Source organism: Platalea leucorodia (genome assembly GCF_965183815.1).
Source record: "Platalea leucorodia genome assembly, chromosome: 32".
Taxonomy (NCBI): domain Eukaryota; kingdom Metazoa; phylum Chordata; class Aves; order Pelecaniformes; family Threskiornithidae; genus Platalea; species Platalea leucorodia.
Window position 1 is genome coordinate 181,446 of NC_138854.1, and position 20,976 is coordinate 202,421.

Here is a 20,976-nt window from a genome sequence, read left to right on the forward strand (position 1 = left end):
GTCCGTGGGATACTGGACACGGACGGCTGGGTCCGTGGGATACAGGGGGGGCCATACGCCTGGGTCCGTGGGATACTGGACACGGACGGCTGGGTCCGTGGGATACAGGGGGGGCCATACGCCTGGGTCCGTGGGATACTGGACACGGACGGCTGGGTCCGTGGGATATGGGGCGGGGGGGGGGGGGGGGGGGACGACACACAGATATCTGGGTCCATGGGATACGGGGGGACCCGGACACCTGGGCCTATGGGATACAGGGGGGCACAGGCACCTGGGTCTGTGGGATACCGGGGGGCCTGGACGCCAGGGTCCTCACCATGCCGGAGCGGTTTCATCGCCTTTATTGTGCGTTGCCTTCGCTACAGTCACGACCCCAAAACCCCGTGAAATCGACCTGAAACCAGGCACCCCTCCCATAGCAGCCCTGTCCTGACACCGCGGGGATGCCCCATAACCTGCGGGGGTTTCCCCTGTCACCCAGGGGGTGCCCTGAAACTGGGCCTTCCTCCCCAAATGTGGGCCTCCTCCCCTTGTGCCACCACCCTGTGTGCCACCTTGGGGGTCCCTGAGGTCCCCATTGGGGTCCCCCCCCCTCCTCAGCCTCATCTTCATCATCAAAAAAAGCCTCAACATCTAGATGAGGTCCCCAGGGTCCTCAAGCAGGTCCCCAAGGTCCTCATGGGGGTCCCCAAGTGCTTATGGCGATCTCCCCAGCCTTGTCTTCATCATCAAAAAGGGCCTCAACATGTAGAGGAGACCCTCAAGATCCTCATGGGGCTCCCCCACCTCCCTGGCCTCATCTTCAGCATGGAAAAAGGCCTTAAAATCTAGAGGAGGATCCCAAGATCCTCAAGGGGGTCCCTGAGGTCCCCACAGGGGTCCCTCAACCTCCATGTCCTCCTCATCTTCATCTAAGGGGTCTCCAAAATCGCTATGGTCCTTCAGCATGTCCCCAAGATTAATGGGTGTTCTCAAGGTCTTAGAGGTCCCTTGACCTCCATGTCCTCTTTGTCCTCATCTAAGGGGTCCCCAACACCCACAGATGGGTCCCCAAGAAGGTCCACCATGTCCTTAAAGTCCACAAAGTCCTCCCTAAGGTGGAAGTGTCCTCCATCTCCTCAAGGTCCTTAAAAGTGTCCCCAAGATCTCAGAGAGCTCTCCTGACCTCTTTATCCCTCTCATCTCTAAGGGGTCCCTAACAGCCATAAAGGGGTCCTCCAGGGTGTCCCCAAGACCTTAGAAAGGTCCCCTGACCTCCATGTCCTCCTGATTTTCATCTAAGGGGTCCCCAAGACCCATAAAAGGGCCCCCAAGGTCTTAAAGAAGTCCTCTCACCTCCATGTCCACATCATCTTCATCTAAGGGGTCCCTAACATCCAGAGGGGTCCCCGAGGGTGTCTCCAAGGTCTTAGAGAGGTCCCTGACCTCCATGTCCTCCTTGTCTTCATCTAAGGGGTCCCAACACCCATGCAGTGGTCCCCAAGGTCCTGCTGAAGATCCCCAAGGTCCTAGAGAGGTCCCTGACCTCCACGTCCTCCTTGTCTTCATTTAAGGGGTCCCCAACACCCATGCAGTGGTCCCCAAGATCCCCAAAGGGGTCCCCAAGATCCTGCTGGGGGTCCCCAAGGTCTTAGAGAGGCCCCTTGACCTCCATGTCCACATCATCTTCACCTAAGGGGTCCCCAAAGGGGTCTGCCACATTGCCAAGGTCTCCCTGGGTGTCCCCAAGGTCCTCGTAAGGGACCCCAAAGTCATCCTCCAGGTCCCTGAGGTCCTCCTGGACATCCCCGAGGCTCCCATCAGCATCTCCAGGGGGTCGCAGCAGGGGGTCACCCCCACCCCATGGCTCCCCCATATCAAGGTGGGGCTGGGCCCCCCGGGGTGCCACAGCAGCCATCAAGGCCCGGGCCAGGCGAGGGGGGCATCGGGCTAGCCGGGCCACCCGAACCAAGCGGGGGGCCACATTGTGGGGCAGCCCCCCCAAAATGGCCTGGGCAGCCCGGGCAGCCAATGGGGCGCAACCCCACCGCTCGGCCAAGGCCCAGAGGGCACCAGGGGATGCGGTGACGGCAGTGGCCACGACACCCTCAAAGCCATCTACCAGGTAACGGCGGGCCAAGGCAATGGCAGCACCGGCAGCAGCAGGGGACATGGGGGGGGACAGGAGGGGACACCCATCCCTGGGGTGGCCCCGGCAGCCATGGACAAAATGGAGGAGGAGGAGGAGAGGGTGGCGGGGGGCACAGCCCAAGGCCACCGCTGCCTGGCGGGCCTCGGCGAAGGCCCCCCCCAACATGGCTCCCAAGACAGGGGACCCCTGGGTCAGGGCCGCCCGGGCCACTGGCACCCCGGGGTGGGTGCCGTTGGGGAGGAGGAGGAGGTCGTGGGGGGTCTGGGCATAGGGACACGTTGGGGACACAGGGGGATGCGTGACTGGGGGGGCTGGGGATGCCTGGGGGGCTGGAGATGGTGGTGTAGATGGGTTGGAGGAGCTTGGGGATGCTTGGGGACACGAGTTGGAGGACCTTGGGGATGTCCGGGGGCATGGGGATGGTGGTGATGGGTTGGAGGAGCTTGGGGACGCTTGGGGACAGGGGTTGGAGGACCCTGGGGATGTCTGGAGGCACGGGGATGGTGGTGGAGATGGGTTGGAGGAGCTTGGGGACGCTTGGGGACAGGGGTTGGAAGAGCTTGGGGAGGCTTGGGGACAGAGGGATGGTTGGGGAGATGGGTTGGACACCTGGGGACGTGGGGGTGGTTGGGGACAGGGGTTGGAGGACCTCAGAGACACCTGGGGACATGAGCTGGGGAGGTTTGAAGACAGTGGAGGAGAAGAGGATAGTAGGGGACATTTGGGGGGTCTTGGGGCCACTTGGGAATGGAGGTTGGGAGGGTTTGGGGACAGCTGGGGACAAGAGGACGCTTGTGGACGTTTAGCAGCCCTTGGGGACACTTGGGGACAGGGGGACCCTGGGGAAAATGGGTCTGGAGATACTTGGGGACATGGGGACACAGGGGACAGCAGGGGTGGGGGGTAGAGGGTCACAGGGGACAGGGGACATGGGGACCCTGTGGGTCCCCACGACTCATCAGCATCACCAAGTCCGTCCGCATGTCCCCACGGGTCCCCATGTCCATCGGTGCACCCTGGTGCGTCCCCAGTGTCACCGTGTCCATCCACAGGAGAGGTTGCGTGGCCATCCACGTGTCTCCAGGTGTCCTCGGCGTCCCCAAAGGTGTCTGTGTGTCCCCACGGGTCCTTGAGGTCCTTGTGTCGGTCCAGAGGTCTCTGCAGGTCACCGTTCTCCCCAAGGGCGTCACCACTGTCCCCATGTCTGTCCGCCTGTCCCCACAGGTCCTCGGCATCCTCGTGTCCCCATGGGTCCTTGCTGTCCCTGTCTGTGTGTAACTGCGGATCCCCCATGTCCCCAAGAGCACCCGTGAGTCCGTGGGCGTTCCCACCGTCCCTCCGTGGGTCCCCATCTGGATGTCCTCGAGGGATCCCCGATGCCTCCAACATGCCCATACACCTGTCCCCGCAAGTCCCTAACGATCCCGGTGTCCCCAGCTGGGTCCTCGGTGTCCCCACAGGTGCTCAACGATCCTCCGTGTCCCCAACGATCCCCAGCAGACTCAGCGTCCCCCTCCACATCCTCAACGTCCCCTTCCACACGTCCCCGACATCCCACCATGTGTCCCCAGCACCCCGTCACGTGTCCCCAGCACCCCATGGGGCCGTACCTGCAGGTCCTTGGCATTGGCGTGTCCAGGCGCGTCCTCGCCATCCCCCGGCGCGTCCCTGATGTCCCCCGGTGTGTCCCCGGCATGTCCCCGCAGGAGGGCGATAGCATCAGCAGCGTAGAGGGCGAAGGCCGGGGGGGGCTCGTAGGGGGAGGCAGGGCCCCGGGCCACCGCCGAGAGCAGCAGGGCCACTGCCCCCCCTCCCCACAGCAGCCCCCGCGCTGGGGACGCTGGCCTGCACGTGCCAAGGATACATGTCATGCCAGCGTCACGGCAAAGGGATGCCGAGGGTCACGCCGACGCCACACCAGTGCCAAGGGTCGTACCAACAACGTGGGTCATGCCAACGTGACAATAGCGACTTGAGTCACGCCAACGATGTGGGTCGTCACACCAACGTGACGCCGCCAACGTGGGTCACACCAATGACGTGGGTCGCACCAACGTGACACCAACGCTACGGGTCCTGGCAATGATGTGGGTCACGGCAACGTGACGCCAACGCCAACATCACAGGTCACGCCAACGCTGTCGGTCATGGCAACGTGACTCCGATGTTGTAGGTGATGCCAACGTCATGGGTCACGCCAGCGTGATGCCAACGCTGTGGGTCATGCCAGCGCGATGCCAGTGATGTCACGCCAACCCGTGGGGGATGCTATAGGGTCTAGGGCCACCCCCCACCCCGGGGGACACTGGGCTGCACACGCCAATGACACGTCAATGACGTGCCAATGACATGGGGGGGCCACCCAGGGGGAACGTATAGGAAATCTATAGGCAGATCTATAGAGGAACTATAGGGCTACAAGTAGGAAATCTATATGAGACCTATGGGGCCGCCTATGAGGCATCCATAGGGGACTAACAAGGCTGCTTATGGGGCAGCTATAGGGAACCTACGGGGCTGCCTGTGGGAGTTCTGCAAGGGGCCCTATAGGTGATCTATAGAGGATTTACAGGGGCTCTATAGGGCCAGCAAGAGGCGATCTATAGGAAATTATTGCACTCACTATGAGGCACTTAGAGGCAACCTACAGAATATCCATAGGGTTTGTTATGGGGAATCTATAGGAAATACTTGTGAAATTGGCTGTAGTGGATCTACAGGGCCACCTACAGGGAATATATAGTGGATGCACTGCCTTGGCTACAGAAATCTATACTGAGCACCTATGCGGGATCTACAGGCTGTTTCTGGGACCCCATATGGATCCTATGGGGCTCTATAGAGGCTCTATAAGCACTGGAGACAAGTGAACAAGCGGGAATCCGCGAGGGAACCCCCCAGGTGCATTATGGGGCCGGTTCTGGAGGGCCACAGGGGCTATAGGGGAGGTGCAGGGGCTCTCTAGGGGACATATAAGGCTCTAGAGATGATGTATTGGGCTCTATAGAGGACTTATGGGCCCGGGTGCAGGGGGACGCATGAGGCTGCGTTACGGGGCTGGTTCGGGGGGGCTGCAGGGACACTGTATGTTGGGGACATATAGAGCTCTATAGGGGACATAGGGGCTCAGCTGGCAGGGGAATGTGGGAGGGACCCCCCAGGTGAGTTACGGGCCAGTTCTGGGGGGCCACGGGGGGCCACAGGGACGCCGTAGCAGGGAACCTACAGGTTCTATAGGGTCAGTACCTGGTGAGCAGGGGCAGGGCGGTGGCGCAGGCCAGGCGGGCCGGGGGGGCCCCGCAGCGCAGCATGTGGGTCAGCAGCCCCACGCCAAAGGGAGCTGCTGCCGCAGCCCCCAGGTTGCGCAGGAGTCCCTCACCTGGGGGGGGACACGTGGGGGGGGTCAGGTCCACAGGATCCCACCTCCTCCCCACGCCCCCCCAGGGTCAGCCCAGGAGACCCCAAACAGCCCCCAGGACCCCCAACAGCCCCCCAGGGACCCCTGGAGACCTCCAGCAGCCCTCCAGAGACTCCAAGGACCCCTAAAGACCTCCCCAGGGACCCCCAAAGCCCCCCCAGGGACAAATGGGGACTCCCAAAAGCCACTGGGAACCTCCTGAAAGACCACTCAGGACCCCCCAATAGCCCTGAAAAGGCCACTCAGGACCCCCCGGGGACCTCCAACAGCCCCCCAGGGACCCCCAATAACCCGCTGGCAACACCTCAGAGACCCCTAAAGGCCACCCAGGACCCCCCAGGGACCCCCAATAATCCCCCAGAAACACCTGGGGATCCCCAAAGGCCAAGAAGGACCCCCCGGGGACCCCCAAAGGCTCCCCGGGAACCTCTGGTGATGCCTAAAGGCCAGACATGACTCCTGGGGATCCCAATTAGCCCCCTGAAGCCACCCCCCCATGGCCCCCCCAACTCACCCAGCTCCTTGAGGCGTGCCTGGCGGGGGTGAGGGGGGGCAGCCGGATGCCTGGGTCCCCCGGGCCGTGAGAGCTCCTCGGCCTGGGATGGGGTGAGGCCAAGGACCAGCCAGGAGCGGAGCAGGGAGGGGACGTAAGCCCGGACCAGCGCCCCCAAAAAAGCAGGGTGCCCTGTCAGGCGCTGCAGCACCCAGGCAGCCCGGGGGGCCGGGGCAGAGACCCCCGTCAGGTAGCGGAGGAGCCCCGAAACGACGGGGGCAGTGGCCAGGGCTCGGCTGGGCTCATCGGTAGCTGCTAGGCGCCCCAAAAGTAGGAGAGCGGGGGCTTCGGGGAGCCAGGGGTCCCCCTCGCCCACCTCCCGGGGCAGGGCCAGGGCCCCCATGGGGGGCAGGCGGCGGCGGGGGGGCGAGGGGCAGTGGGCAGGGGTGGTGGAGGATGGGGGGGAGGGTGGCGGGGAGGCAGCTTCAGAGAGGAGCCAGGACCTGGGGGGAGAAACGGGGGGGGGGGGGCTGAGCAGTTTGGGCGGGGGGACAGGGACAGTCCCGGACCCCCAGGGTGTCACTAAGGGACAGCCTGGACCTCCCCCTTGCCCACCCCACCCTGGCACTAAGGGCTGGGGACCCTCTCTGCAACCCCATTCCATTGCCAAGGACGCCGAGGGTGACCCCAGGGCTGCCCCCCCCAACCCCAGGGACCCCAAAGGTGACCCCAAGAAGCACCTCAAGGTCCCAAAGACCCCCAGGGACCCCCCTCAAGGTCTCAACGACCTCAAGGGACCCCCAGGGACACCCCAGGAGATGCCAAAACCCTGCAGCCCCCCCCCCCCCCCCCAAAAGCCTGTTTGCCCACCTCCCCACTCACTTGAGTCCCCGCAAGCTCCCGGCGGCTGCCCCAGCCCCGGGCGGGCCAGGCAGCTCCCGGGGGAGATCGCACGACGCGGCGGCTTCATCCTCCTCCTCTTCATCTTCCTCCTCCTCCTCTTCCTCCTCTTCCTCCTCCTCCTCGTCGGCCCGGGCCCGCAGGACGTCAGCGAGCAGCGGGACGAGGCCGCGGGCCTCCAGGGTCACCAACGCCTCCTGGTCGTAGGCGAAGGCGGCCAAAGCCAGGAGGACGCGGGGACGCCATGGCCGGGCGCAGGGCTCGGCCAGGAGGCGCAGGAGCAGTCCCAACCCACCGGCCGCCCGTACCCGCGCCCGGTTGACGGCCTCCCGGCACAGCAGGCAGAGTGCCCGGACGGCTACAGTGGCACCGGCGACGTTGGGGGACGCCAACGCCCTCCTCACCTCCTCAGTCACCGCCTCCACCGCTCCGGCGGCCCCCAGGGCGGGTCGGAGCGGGGCGCGGGCACAGGCGTTGGCGATGGCTCCCAGGGCGGGTTGGCGGTGGTCCCGCTTGGCGTGGGCGGCCAGGGCAGCCAAGGCGGGCAAAGCGGGGGCCACGTCATCGGCCGAGGGGCCGGGGCTGTCGGTGAGACCCCGCAGGGCTCGGGCGACGGCTGGGCAGGCGGGGTGGGTCGGCGAGAGGGAGGCCAGGCGGGAGGCCAGGGCTCGGACAGCCCCTGCTCGGCCCAGGGCCCGGCGGGGTGCTGGAGCGGCCCCCAGGATGCGGAGGGCACGGGCGGCACTGTGGAGGCACTCGGGGGTGCCACAGGAGGCGGCCAGGGACACCAGGAGGGGGCCGGCACCTGCAAGGGAAGGGGCAGAGTTAAGAGGGTGCAGAGGCAGGGAGCCTCGGGGACATGGGGACCATTAAGGGCCGCCCCAAGGATGTCCTGGCGCTCCCAGAGATGAGCAAGCTGTTAAGGAGGGCATTGGGGACGCCCCGTGGGGACGTATGGGTGTGTTATGGGACAGGCTGAGGACATCCTGCTACCCACGGTGATGAGAAACGCATCGAGGCGCGGGTTGGGGACACCCTCTGGGGACATGGCACCTGCCAGAGGACACCCCAAGGACATCCCAGTACCCACAGCAATGAGAAAGCCACTAAGGGACTCGTTGGGGGGACAGGGACCCATTAGGGGACGGGCTGGGGACCCCCGGGGACATCATGAATACCTGAGGGACCCCAAGAATACACAAAGGACCCCCCAGGGGACCTTAGGGACACCCAAAAGACCCCTGAGAACACCTAGGGGACCTCATGGACAGCCAAGGGACCCCCAAAAGCACTTAAGGGGACCCCTGGGGACCTCAGGGACACATTGGAGACCCACCAAGGGACCCCTGGGGGCCTCAGGGACACCCGAGGCATCCCCAGGAACACGCGCGCATCCCCTGCAGACCCCGGGGACCCCCGAGGACACCCAGGGCCCCCTCGGGGACCCTGCTCACCGGCGTCAAGGACGTCCCGAGCACCGTCGGGCTCCAGTGCCAGGTTGGCGAGGGTGCGGGCCACCCGGTTCTGCACGCTCTCTGGCCCCGGCGAGGACAGCAAGGCCACTGCAGGAACAGAGGGCAGAGGTCAGAGCTGGGGACAGGGGGACACCCTCAGGGACAGGTCGGGGGTCAAAGGCCATGGTTAGGGACAAGGTCACAGATGAGGACAGGGGGACACCCTCAGGGACAGGTCGGGGGTCAAAGGCCATGGTTAGGGACAAGGTCACAGATGAGGACAGGGGGACACCCTCAGGGACAGGTCGGGGGTCAAAGGCCATGGTTAGGGACAAGGTCACAGATGAGGACAGGGGGACACCCTCAGGGACAGGTCGGGGGTCACCGGGGCAGGGTTCAGGATTCTCCAGTTGCCTTCAATGGGGCTTGGACTGAACCATTCCAGGGGGTGGGGGGGGTCGGGGTCCAGACCCATTCCCAGTAGAGGCAGGGGTCTGGGCTGTCCCACTCCCCCTATGGGGGGGGGGATCCAGACCCATTCCCAGTATGGGGCTGGGCTGTCCCACTCCCCCTGGGGGGGGGGATCCAGACCCATTCCCAGTATGGGGCTGGGCTGTCCCACTCCCCCTATGGGGGGGGATCCAGACCCATTCCCAGCAGGGGCAGGGGTCTGGGCTGTCCCACTCCCCCTATGGGGGGGGGACCCAGACCCATTCCCAGTATGGGGCTGGGCTGTCCCACTCCCCCTATGGGGGGGGGGATCCAGACCCATTCCCAGTATGGGGCTGGGCTGTCCCACTCCCCCTATGGGGGGGGATCCAGACCCATTCCCAGCAGGGGCAGGGGTCTGGGCTGTCCCACTCCCCCTATGGGGGGGGATCCAGACCCATTCCCAGTATGGGGCTGGGCTGTCCCACTCCCCCTATGGGGGGGGGGATCTAGACCCATTCCCAGTATGGGGCTGGGCTGTCCCACTCCCCCTATGGGGGGGGATCCAGACCCATTCCCGGTAGGGGCGGGAATGCTCTGGGCTGTCCTATTCCTTGGGGGGGGGGGCGTCCCATTCCCTCCCCCGAGAAGCTGCCGGCGCCGGCACTCACCGAGGCGGGGGACGCCGCCGAGGCGCCGGGCCTGACGGCGGCAGCCAGGCTCGGTGCAGCAGTTCCCCAGGACGCTGAGGGCCAGGTCGAGGGTGCGGCGGGGCCGCTCGGGCCCCAACAACTCCAGCAGCGGCCCCAGTCCCCCCCGCTCCCGGAACCGAGCGGCGCCTCCCGGCCGCCGGGTGTGGCGGGTCCGCAGCGCCAGCAGCGCCCGGGCCAGCCCCGGCTCGGCCGCCGCCCGCACGGCCTCCACGCACCAGCCCAGCGGCTCCGACATGGCGGCGCCCGGCGCGGGCCCGGCCCGGCGGGGCAGGAGCGCAGGGAGAAGGACGGCGGCCGGGAGGGCCCCGCGCCGCGGGGCACGACGGGAAACGGAGGCCGCCCCGGGGGGCGTGGCGGGGGCGTGGCGTAGAGCGCCGGAAGGGGGCGGGACTACAGCTCCCAGGGCGCACCGCGGCGCCGGGCGCGGAGCGGGGCATGACGGGAAATGCAGTCCGCCCGCCCGGCGGAGCGGGCCTGCGCTGGGAGCAGCGGTGACCCCGTACTGGGAGCACCGGCTGCGCGGGTGACCCCGTACTGGGAGCACTGGTGACCGGCAGACTTCCGAAGCGGGGCACCCCCGGGGAATCACCCTCGCAGAAAACCGGGTGGGTGGTTTCTCCGCCGCCCGCCTTGCTGTCCTCTCTGACCCGCTTCGCGGCCTGACGAGACGATGATTAAAAATAAAGGTAAATGAGGCAAAAATAATAGCTTTTGCTATTGCAGATAGCTAATAGCTTCTTTGCGATATTTAGCTGTTTTTTGCGAATAGCTATTTTTAGCTATATTTTTTGCGAATAGCTATTTTTAGCTTTATTTGCAAATAGCTATATTTTTTGCGAATAGCTATTTTTAGCTTTATTTTTTGTAAGTAGCTATATTTTTTGCAAATGGCTATTTTTAGCTTTATTTGCAAATAGCTATATTTTTTGCGAATAGCTATTTTTAGCTTTATTTTTTGCAAGTAGCTATATTTTTTGCGAATAGCTATATTTTTTGCGAATAGCTATTTTTAGCTTTATTTTTTGTAAATAGCTATATTTTTTGCGAATAGCTATTTTTAGCTTTATTTTTTGCAAATAGCTATATTTTTTGCGAATAGCTATTTTTAGCTTTATTTTTTGCAAATAGCTATATTTTTTGCGAATAGCTATTTTTAGCTTTATTTTTTGCAAGTAGCTATATTTTTTGCGAATAGCTATTTTTAGCTTTATTTTTTGCAAATAGCTATTTTTAGCTTTATTTGCAAATAGCTATATTTTTTGCGAATAGCTATTTTTAGCTTTATTTTTTGCGAATAGCTATTTTTAGCTTTATTTTTTGCGAATAGCTATTTTTAGCTTTATTTTTTGTAAGTAGCTATATTTTTTGCAAATGGCTATTTTTAGCTTTATTTGCAAATAGCTATATTTTTTGCGAATAGCTATTTTTAGCTTTATTTTTTGCAAGTAGCTATATTTTTTGCGAATAGCTATATTTTTTGCGAATAGCTATTTTTAGCTTTATTTTTTGTAAATAGCTATATTTTTTGCGAATAGCTATTTTTAGCTTTATTTTTTGCAAGTAGCTATATTTTTTGCGAATAGCTATTTTTAGCTTTATTTGCAAATAGCTATATTTTTTGCAAATGGCTATTTTTAGCTTTATTATTTGCAAATAGCTATATTTTTTGCAAATGGCTATTTTTAGCTTTATTTTTTGCAAATAGCTATATTTTTTGCAAATAGCTATATTTTTTGCGAATAACTTTTTAGCTTTATTTTTTGCAAGTAGCTATATTTTTTGCAAGTAGCTATATTTTTTGCGAATAGCTATTTTTAGCTTTATTTTTTGCAAATAGCTGTATTTTTTTGCAAATAGCTATATTTTTTTGCAAATAGCTATTTTTTGCAAATAGCTGGTAGCAAACGCAAGTAGCTTTTGCAGGCCGCAGAGGAGCGGAGGGGGTGTAGGCTGCCTTCGCCTGCTCAGGAAGCCCTGAGTGAAAAGCAAAAGGGCTTTGTGTCCCGTCGAAGTGATAGATGGCGAGCCCCTAATTACAGCAGCAGGATTATCCCCACGGCGATGCTTTCACCTCCTCTCTCTGACCTTTTCAGGTGAAGCCACAAATCCTCTCTTGATGCCTGGGCCCTGAAAGCCGAGGAGGCGAGTCGGCGCGGATGGGGTGCCAGGTATGTACCACGCCGCTCGCTCTTTCTCCGATTTAAAGCCGAACATGTGAAAGGGCTCTTCTGTTTCCTAAATACGTAATGACACGTAGTAGCGCAATTTCTCATTCCGCATCTATACAAATTGTTTAAAACTGTTAGCAGTTCACGCAGACAGTAAAAATGACGTGAAGATGCAGAGAACGCGTGGAGAGATGCTGAGGTGAAATGGGATACGGGAGGTCAGACCAGGTGATCGCGTGGTCTCTTCTGGCCCTGGAACCCTGACAAATGACAGCGTGTCTAAATTCTATAAAGATTTTTCATGTTACTACAAACGTCCCCAAAGTCGGTCTCGGAACAGTGAAAAAAATGGTATGGATGCTCAGTTTTGTAACACAGCTACGAACACAAACTAAAAGTACTTGCCGATGAGCGAAAATAATTTTAAGTTATAAAAATACGATGATGCATTCTAAACAGTTATTTTAGTACTTACATTCAGTTTAAAACAACGTACAACAGAAAAAGACGTTAAAAAGGCTCACGGTGAGATTTAGACTAAAGTTAAAAAAAAAAAAAAAAGCGCAGGGCCAGTGGTAATCATCAATTATACTCGACATAAAATTGTCATATAAATTTTCCCTGTTTGTCTGGAAGTTACCTACTTCTGCTCTGCTCCTGTACGTTTGTTTGACAATATTACTGAGAGTAAATAAAATGGGCTTACCGTGGCGAAGAGTTGTAAGTGCTTCCAGGATTAACAGTCTCTACCTGAGCTGGGTAGTTTCTTTGCAATGAGCGGCATCAGACTGTATTACGCTGATTTGCTGAGGAGTTGGATAGCAAATACATGAAAAATAGTTCCAGACTTGTAGTGTCAAAGACATTACCTAGGGCTAAAGAGGAATCATCTGTACTGAAAGCAGAATGTCTAAAGGACTTGAGGGCGGCAGAATGCTCAAGTCTGTAGGTTTGGGGTGGAACCCGACTGTGGTTCTTGAGTGACAGGGAGCAACGAAGAGGTTGCAGACAGTGATGTTCGTAATGGGTTCTGTTCCAGGTCTTCATGCAGGGTTGCCTCGGGGCTGCAGCTGAGATAAATATACTACACACCAACGTGCTCAATTATGCTCCTTTCACCGTGGCTCAGTCAGGGCTTTTCGGCACGGAGAGGAATAAACGCAGATTGTGCTGCTGTTGGGTTTATGCGGACCTATTCCGTAAGGTTTGGTCAGAACGTACTTATTTCAGTTGGTAAGAAAAAAGGCCAAAAATATCCCAGTTTCAAATCTCAGTCCTCTGCTCGGTGTTGCGTGTGCTCCACTTTGCCAGCTCACTGCACTCACACTCCTTGATGTGCCAGGAGGACAAGGCAGGGATAAAATTCCCCGCTTTGTACCCTGGGTCGTTGTCTACCACCAGCTTTAAGTCGATAGCGCAACTAGTTGCTTGATGCACGATCCTGGGCTCGTACGGATAAAGCGGCTGTGCTGTCCTTCGGCCTGTGCTGTTCTTTTGGATGCTGCCGAGGGCCGTGCTCCCCGCCGTACTCCGAGCGGACGCGATATTTGCCCTGTCCGTAATACCAGCCATTACGGCGGCCCCAAACTGCTGCTGGCACCGTCGTGCTTCTCTCCGCCCAGCCAGCCAGCCCCGCGGTGCAAGGCTAGGGCAGCGTTTGCCCCCGCTGCCAAGGTGTGAGTGAGGGGCCGGGGGGGGTTTGGGGGGGCCCCACTGCCACCCCCGTGTGCGTGTCCCCCGAGGGCGATGGTAGTGAACGTCTCTCCCCTGGAGCGGGGCTTCAGCGAGTCCCTCAGCTCCCTGTGCTTCGGCAGCCAGGTAGGGGGCATGGGGGTGGGTTTGGGGGGCAGTTTTGGGGGGGGGGGTGGGGGGCCTTGGGGACGATTTGGGAAGGAGAAGATGGAAAATTTGGGGAGGGGGGAGGTCTGAGGGGGCATTAAGGTGGTTTTGAGGGATGGGGGTGATTTGGGAAGGGGGAGATGGGAAATCTGGGGGGCGGGGCGAGATGGTTTGGGGGGGCGGGTGAGCGTTTGGGGGTGCACAGGAGGGCGCAGGGGGAACAGTTTTGGGGGCAGATGGGGTGATTTGGGAAGGGGGATATGGGAAACTGGGGGGAGGGGGATGATTTGGGGGTGCACGGTTTGGGGAGGGGGAGATCGTTTGGGGGCGGGGGTGACGATCTGGGTGGCGACCCCACCCCTAGCGACAGGCCCCGGCCCTGGAGACCGCCGGGACCGGGGCAGCCCGGCCCCCGGGCACCCCCCCGTCACCCATCACCATTGGATCCACGCTGCCGTTCGCCGGTAACAGCGATGCGACACCGCGGCGGGGGGGCGGGGGGGCGGCGGGGGACCGGCGGCGGCGGGGGAACGGCGGCGGCGGGGAACGGCGGCGGCGGGGGAACGGCGGCGGCGGGGAACGGCGGCGGAGGGGGAACGGTTTCCCCGCAGGACCAGAAAGCGCGGAGGGCTGCGCCTCGCGGCATGCCGGGAGCTGTAGTCCCGGGGCACGGGGCTTCCGGTCGGCCATGTTGGCTCCGCGAAGCATGCCGGGAGCTGTAGTCTTGCGGCACGGGGCTTCCGGTCGGCCATGCTGCGCTCCCCGCGGCATGCCGGGAGCTGTAGTTTTTAACCGCCGTGCCTGGCGGCCCCTGCTCCACGCTGCCGGTGCCGGTACCGGCGATGTGGGGCGATGCCGCCGCGCTCGGTGCTGCCTCCCGGTAAGGAAACGCCGAGAGCTGACAGAAGGGAGCTGGGGAAGGAGGCGGACGCCCCCCGGGCACTCCCCAACTCGCCAGAGCTCCCCCCCGGGCCCGCTCGCCCCCTCCAGCTGCCCCCTGCTCCAGCACCTCCCCTGAAGCCTGTCCCGTAGCCCCACATCACCCCCAAGCCCTGTTGTGAAGACCACAAGCTGGCTCTCAAGTGGGCTGGATCCTCCCCTAACGCGGGTGCCGTTACCAGCAGCGCGGGGAAGGAGCAGCGTCTCCAGAAGCCCCTGCAGAAGGGCTTCGGCCAGGGGCGACCCATGGTAATAACGGTCGCCGCTGCTTCTTTCCCTGTCCCCGAGGCCTCAGAGGCTGGAGAAAGGTAAAGAAGAAGCAGAAGGCCGTCTGGCCGACCGCTGCAGGCAAGAGAGAGCCTGCCTCTCCGGCTGGGAAGGGATCCCTCTTGTTTATGCGTTTACATGGCGAGGTTTTGTTGGCAGGGGCTGTGGGTTCTGCGAGAAGACACCAGGAGTTGCCCCCGTGTCCGGCGCAGCCAGTTCCCGCTCCAAGACGGATCTGCCGCCGGTCCAAGCCGAGCCCGTCGGCGATGCTGGTTGTGCCTCTGGGATGGACGTTTAAGAAGGGGTAAAAAACCGCTGCGCAGATGCTGTGATAGAGAAAACGTGAGTGTGAAACAGCCCTGCAGGCACTAAGGTCGGTGACGAAGGAGGGGAAGGAGGTGCTCCAGGCGCTCCTGGAGCAGAGATTCCCCTGCAGGCTGTGGTGAAGGCCATGGTGAGGCAGGTCGTCCTCCTGCAGCCCGTGGAGGTCCGCGGTGGAGCAGACATGCACTTGCAGCCCGTGGAGGACCCCACGCCGCAGCAGGTGGATGTGCCTGAAGGAAGCTGTGACCCCATGGAGAGCTTGCGCTGGAGCAGGCTCCTGGCAGCACCTGCGGCCCCGTGGAGTGGAGCCCACGCTGGAGCAGAAGAGCGCGAGGAGGAAGGAGCGGCAGAGATGATGTGTGATGAACTGAGTGCGGCCCCTGCTCCCTGTCCCCCTGCATTGCTCGGGGGTGGGATGTAGGGAGGTCAGGAGTCATGGAGATGAGCCCAGGAAAAAGGAGCGGGCTGTTTTTTAGATTTGTTCTTATTTCTTCTTATCCTACTCTTGATTTTGATTGACAATAAATTTAATTACCCCAAGTTGAGTCTGTTTTGCCTGTGACAGTAACGGGTGAGCGATCTCTTTGTCCTTATCTTGACCTACAAGGTTTTTTCTTGTGTTTTCTTCCCCTGTCTTGTTGAGGAGGGGGAGCGATAGAGCGGCTTGGTGGGCACCCGGCAGCCAGCCGAGGTCAACCCACCACAGTTGCCTTCTATCAGGCTCCCTGTCCCTATTTTTTTAATTCTTGCCTATGTTTCTTGTACCTCATTGCTTTTGAAACTTACTTTCTACTTCTCCATCCCTATTTGTTAAAATCTTGCATATATTTCTCAAACTCAGTTGCTTTTTAAATTTTCTTGCTACCTTTCCCCCTCTCTTTCATTTCTTGCCAGTGTTTCCTATGCCCTGTTGCTTTTCAAATTTTCTTCCTACGTCTCCCTCTATGCAGCTCCATGTACTTATTTTTTAATTCTCGTGTATGATTCTTGTATCCTGTCACTTAGAAAATTTTCTTTCTATGTCTCCCTCTGTCCATCTCTGTCTCTAACTCTTAATTCTTCCCTCTCTGTCCTCTACCCTGTCACTTTTTACACTTTCTTTCTAGATCTCCCTCTTTCTAGCTCCCTGTCCCTATTTGTTTGTTAGTTCTTGCCTATGTTTCTTGCACCCCGTTGCTTTTTGAGAATTTTCTTTCTACATCTACCTCTATCGGGCTGTTTCTATTTTTTAATTTCTTGCCTACGTTTCCACCCCCCCACCCCCTTTAGAATTTTTCTGTGTCCCTTGTCTTGTCTCTATCTTGTTGTCCTGCTGGTCCCTTCCACCTCTCTCTCCTGCTCCCTCTGTTATTTATTCCTCCATCTCTCTGCTCTCTCTACACTGTTGTCCTCCTCCCCATCCCTCTCCTGTTTGCAGCATCCCATTTTCTGGCTCCCTGTCCCACATCTCTTCTCTGTGTCCCTCTGACTTTCCCACTGCTTTTTCTCTTTCCCTCTCTTCTCCTGCATTTGGGCAGTGAAACTTGCAATTTCTTACAGCTGGGGTTTCTTATGTGCATTAATGAATAAACTTTCCCTGCCTCCTCTGTGCCCCTGGATGTGTTTGCAGCCCCTGGGTGCAGAGCATGTGGCTGTGGAGAGGTGCAGGGGAGAGGGTGATGTGCTGGGGGGCGTTGGCAATGGCCCCTGTTCCTGATGGGCCCTCGCTGGGGCAGCCCCAGGTGTGGCCAGTGAGGCTGAGGATGGGGCTGGCCCTGCTGGGTGAAGGGGCTCCAGCGGGGTCTAGGGCAGCCCCAGGTGTGGCCAGTGAGGCTGAGGATGGGGCTGGCCCTGCTGGGTGAAGGGGCTCTAGCTGGGTCTAGGGCAGCCCCAGGTGTGGCCAGTGAGGCTGAGGATGGGGCTGGCCCTGCTGGGTGAAGGGGCTCCAGCAGGGTCTAGGGCAGCCCCAGGTGTGGCCAGTGAGGCTGAGGATGGGGCTGGCCCTGCTGGGTGAAGGGGCTCTAGCTGGGTCTAGGGCAGCCCCAGGTGTGGCCAGTGAGGCTGAGGATGGGGCTGGCCCTGCTGGGTGAAGGGGCTCCAGCTGTAAAGGAGGCTGCCTGTGCATGCCTGCTTGAGAAAGCTGATGAAGGGGAATGGGCTGAGGAGGGAGTCCTGCAGGCAGGTGCCTCCAGCAAGGAATGGCCAGTCTGTGTGGTGAGGAAGGATCCCTCCGAGCTGTCCCTGACAGGGCAGACACCAGCACACAGTGCTAGGAGCTCAGTGCCTCTGTTGGCTATGTGGGTGAGCCACCAGGTATTGAGGAAGCCTTGCGGATGAGGAGCATAGAGGTGTCTGCTGCATGCTGCTGAATGGGCGAGGGTCCGGCATGCAGCACTGCAGAGGAGGAAGGGGCAGAGGCAGAGAGAGAAGCGTCGAGGTGATGAAGGTCTCCTGCTGGCACCAGGAGCTGTGGTGAGTCACGTGTCCTCTCCTCTGCATCCTGGCCCATCTCTGCCACCCTTCTCCAGATGTCTGCCTGCCTCCCTTCCTCGGTCTCCCTCTCTGCCCACCTCCCTGTATGGCTCCCCAAAACTTGTTATTCTTCTGCCAACTCTGGAGAATACCCCGTTGCATTTTACATTTTTTCTATGCGTCTCTATCCAGCTCCCTCTCCCTAGTTTTTAGTTTTTCTGCACTGCCTTGTAGCCTATTACTTTTAAATTTTAATTTCTATATCTCCCCCCTATCCAGCTCCCTGACCCTATGTTTTTTTAATATCTCCCTCTGCTCTGTACCCCATCGCTTTTCAAACTTTCTTTCTATGCCTCCCTCTATTTGGCTCCATTCTCCTATTTTTTATTTCTTCTCACTCTTTTCTTTGCCCCATTTGTTTTAAAATTTCTTCCTATGTATGTATCTCTCTCGTCATCTCCCTGGCCTTATTTTTTAATTCTCGCCTGTGCGAATTGTACCCCATTGCTTCTTGAATTTTCTTTCCGTTTGTCCCTCTATCTCCCACCCTGTTGTTGAAATCCCCCTCGGAGTTCCTCATTGATACCTCTGAGGCTGCTTTGGTCTCTCAGGCCCCCTCGGGACTCCTCCGCTCCCGTTGCCGAGCTCTCGTGAGACATCTCCTACGCCCTAGAGCCCCGTTTTAGCTCGGCAGGGCGCTTTGCGCACCTCTTTTCCCCTCCAAACCCTTCCTGAGTCCACCTCCATTCCCTCGGTCGGTCCTTCCGTCCTCTCCCTTGTTCGGCGCACCTCCGTTCGGTCCCCGAGGACACCCGTCCTTTCTTCAACTCCCTTTTGAACTCATTGCGTCCTCAAGACTTCTTTGGTCTCTCTGGCCCCTTTGGGGCCTCTCTGAGCCCTGCAACGATGCCTCTCATTCTGTCCGAACCCTTTCTAAAGCCATCTTTGTGCTCCGCAGCAGTCCCTTAGGTTTTTTGTCTTACGGTACATTTCTATTTGGCGGTTGGTACCCCAAAGACATTTATCGTCAGCTCAGATCTCCCCTTGACTTTTTCAGAGGAGGCGATAGCCTTCCTCTATTTTTATCGACAGATCTCCTGTGGGTTTTTTGGTTGTGTTTTGCAATTTATGTTTGTTCTAGCTACTTAGGCGTTCATTCAGCTGCTTCGTACGGCCTCTGAGACATTTTTTGTATTTCTATAGGGTTTTTGTGGTTTTTGTCTCTTGGGACTCATCTAGTTCCGTTAAGGGAGTCTGTCGGAGAGACCGTCGAGGGGACTCTGAACTGTCGGTGATTTACAGTAAGTGATTTACTTTGCAACTGGAGGAATTTTTGAGAAAGGGTTTTTATGGGATCTAATTGTGCTTTGTCATTCAGTCCTATCCAGAACGTACTTCCAGTAGAAGTTAGGTAGCGCGCGTGGTCTCGCTAGAAATGAAGCGTAACCCCATAGCATCTTGTGTTTTTTATTTTTTTTATAATAACAGTGCTAATGAGTTTAACGAGCTTCTTTCCTACACAGCTTAGCAGGATGTTGACCTCATTCAATCCACACCCTAGAAAAAACACATTTAATTCCTTACCCGGTTGCATTGCTGATGCAATAGATGTAGTTGGTGTACAAGAGCAGGTCTTGCTGTTTCTAGTAAGGGTTGCTTTCCCCATTTAAGTGCTTTGCACATTGCAAATCTAAGGCACAGGAGAAACCTCCCTGCTGCTCCTCGGGCACCCTTTATGCCTTCTGGTGGTTTGCCCCTCCCCTTTCCCAGGGGATTGTGGGAAGGGTGGTGGGCGGGGCCAGGGGTATATGAGCCACAGCCTCGCCTCAGGGGGCTCATTCTGCTCCCTGGCTTCATTGGTGTCAGTGCTCTGCTGTTCCTTCAGGTGATTGCAGATTTTTTTGACCTGCCTCAGCTATTTGGGCAGGTGTGTGTGTTTGAGGTAAGGGCCTCAGGACCAGTCAAGGTTCAGCAGCATTATATAGTAGAAAGTACACTTGAATGCAGCTTTTTTTTTTTTTCTTTTTTTTTTTTTTTTCCCTGCTCAGCAATGTTGTATGGGTGTTCAGGGGTGGCAAGATGGTTTAACAGTCTGAGTTTGTATTTTTTTTTTTTAATTGAAAATGCATTGTATTTTTTCTGGAATTCCTGATTTTATTGAAGACAGAACCTTGTTTTCCTCACCAGTTTTGCTGTGTAAGTTGTTGACACTATTTCTTAATAGAAGTGATGGTGAGGTGATCTAGCAGGGGTTAAGGTGGGCATCTGTATATGGAATTTTAGCTTTTTTCAAGAAAGCAGCCAGGTCATAAGGTGTAGAGTCTTTCAGCGTATGGAATAATTAATCACTGTTCCTAATTGTTTCCAGAGTACTATGTTGTCCCTAGAATCTTTTGGGTTTGCAGCAGGCCCCTCCTAGATGATAAGCTTCAGGACTTCAGTTACTTTGTGGGTCTGCTCCAGAGCCTGGAGTCTTTGCGAAGATGAAAGATGAGAGGTGCTCGCAGAACATGGGGCACAGCTCAGAAGAGCAGCTCCCAAGGAGCAGCTGACATGGGGGCTTCAGGGGTGCAAATACAGGGCAGGAGCTGTCGGGAAGGAGCAACCTTCCTTCCCTGCCACGTCGGGAGAAGAGTAGGTGTTTCTCAAGTCTTCGGAGCAGGGGATGGTTGGGAAAGGGAGGCAGGTTCACCAGCCTTTCTCAGATGGGTTGTGCAGTTTTATTTAGATTTTGATCAGGTCTGTTCTGTTTTTGTCTCTCCATGGCCAACAGGAGAAACAACGGAGTCACGAGAGATGCAGCGTAAACTATCTGGACCTGTGCATCTCAACGCACGGGGACAAACATCAGACAAGTCTCAACTCGGAAAGCACTGGGAAAACACTGGGTACGTTAAGGTATATGAAAATGTATCCTCTGGAATTCTCGCGTCAGCCTCCAAGCGGGAACCCAAAGTGACGGAGGCGGGGGAGGCAAGCTGTTGAAGGTAAAGGAGGGGGAGAAGGGGATAGGTGTGGGCAGGCTGTGGTTTTGGGCAGTGTTTCAGGAAGTGCCTTTTGGCTTTGGTTTTTGTAGGTGCCGTTTGGAGGGGCAACGCCGCCCGCTGAGGAGCGTTCCTGGAAGGTGAGGTGGTTGTGGTTTGGGTTGGTGTCTCATAGCCAAGTCTTGTATGGCCATGGAGTTGCAGTGTTTCTCTTTGGTTTTGCAGGCTCTGTGCGGGTCGCATTTGGAAGCGGAGGAGCGTTTGAGGTGAGCTGGGGAGTAGGGAGCGTGGGGCTGGTGTGTTTTTGGCAAGCGCATAGGTCATTTTGTGTCTCTTTGTATCCTAGGTGCTGGAAGCGACCAGAGCCACGGCGTCGGGCTCTGGCGTAGGTACGGAGCGGTTCAGCGGCATGCCTTGGCACGTCTGAGGCGGCAGATGTTGTGCGATAGCTCTGTGATGACTG

General features: G+C 57.8%; 1 protein-coding gene and 1 long non-coding RNA gene across 2 annotated transcripts; one reads left to right on the top strand and one right to left on the bottom strand.

The window, feature by feature from the left end:
- Positions 1 to 354: 354 nt before the first annotated feature.
- On the bottom strand, positions 355 to 9,776 carry ARMC5 (armadillo repeat containing 5; the record flags this gene model as incomplete). The annotated part of the gene is made up of 7 exons (XM_082334298.1): positions 355 to 3,412; positions 3,745 to 3,979; positions 5,381 to 5,513; positions 6,067 to 6,548; positions 6,928 to 7,750; positions 8,400 to 8,507; positions 9,500 to 9,776. 7 exons carry the CDS (start codon positions 9,774 to 9,776, stop codon positions 1,634 to 1,636), a joined length of 3,837 nt encoding a protein of 1,278 aa, XP_082190424.1. The 3' UTR covers positions 355 to 1,633.
- Positions 9,777 to 9,978: 202 nt separating this feature from the next.
- LOC309601328 lies at positions 9,979 to 13,183 on the top strand. The gene is made up of 3 exons (XR_014230548.1): positions 9,979 to 10,227; positions 11,635 to 11,709; positions 12,749 to 13,183. It is a non-coding gene; the product is annotated as an uncharacterized lncRNA (long non-coding RNA).
- Positions 13,184 to 20,976: the final 7,793 nt, after the last annotated feature.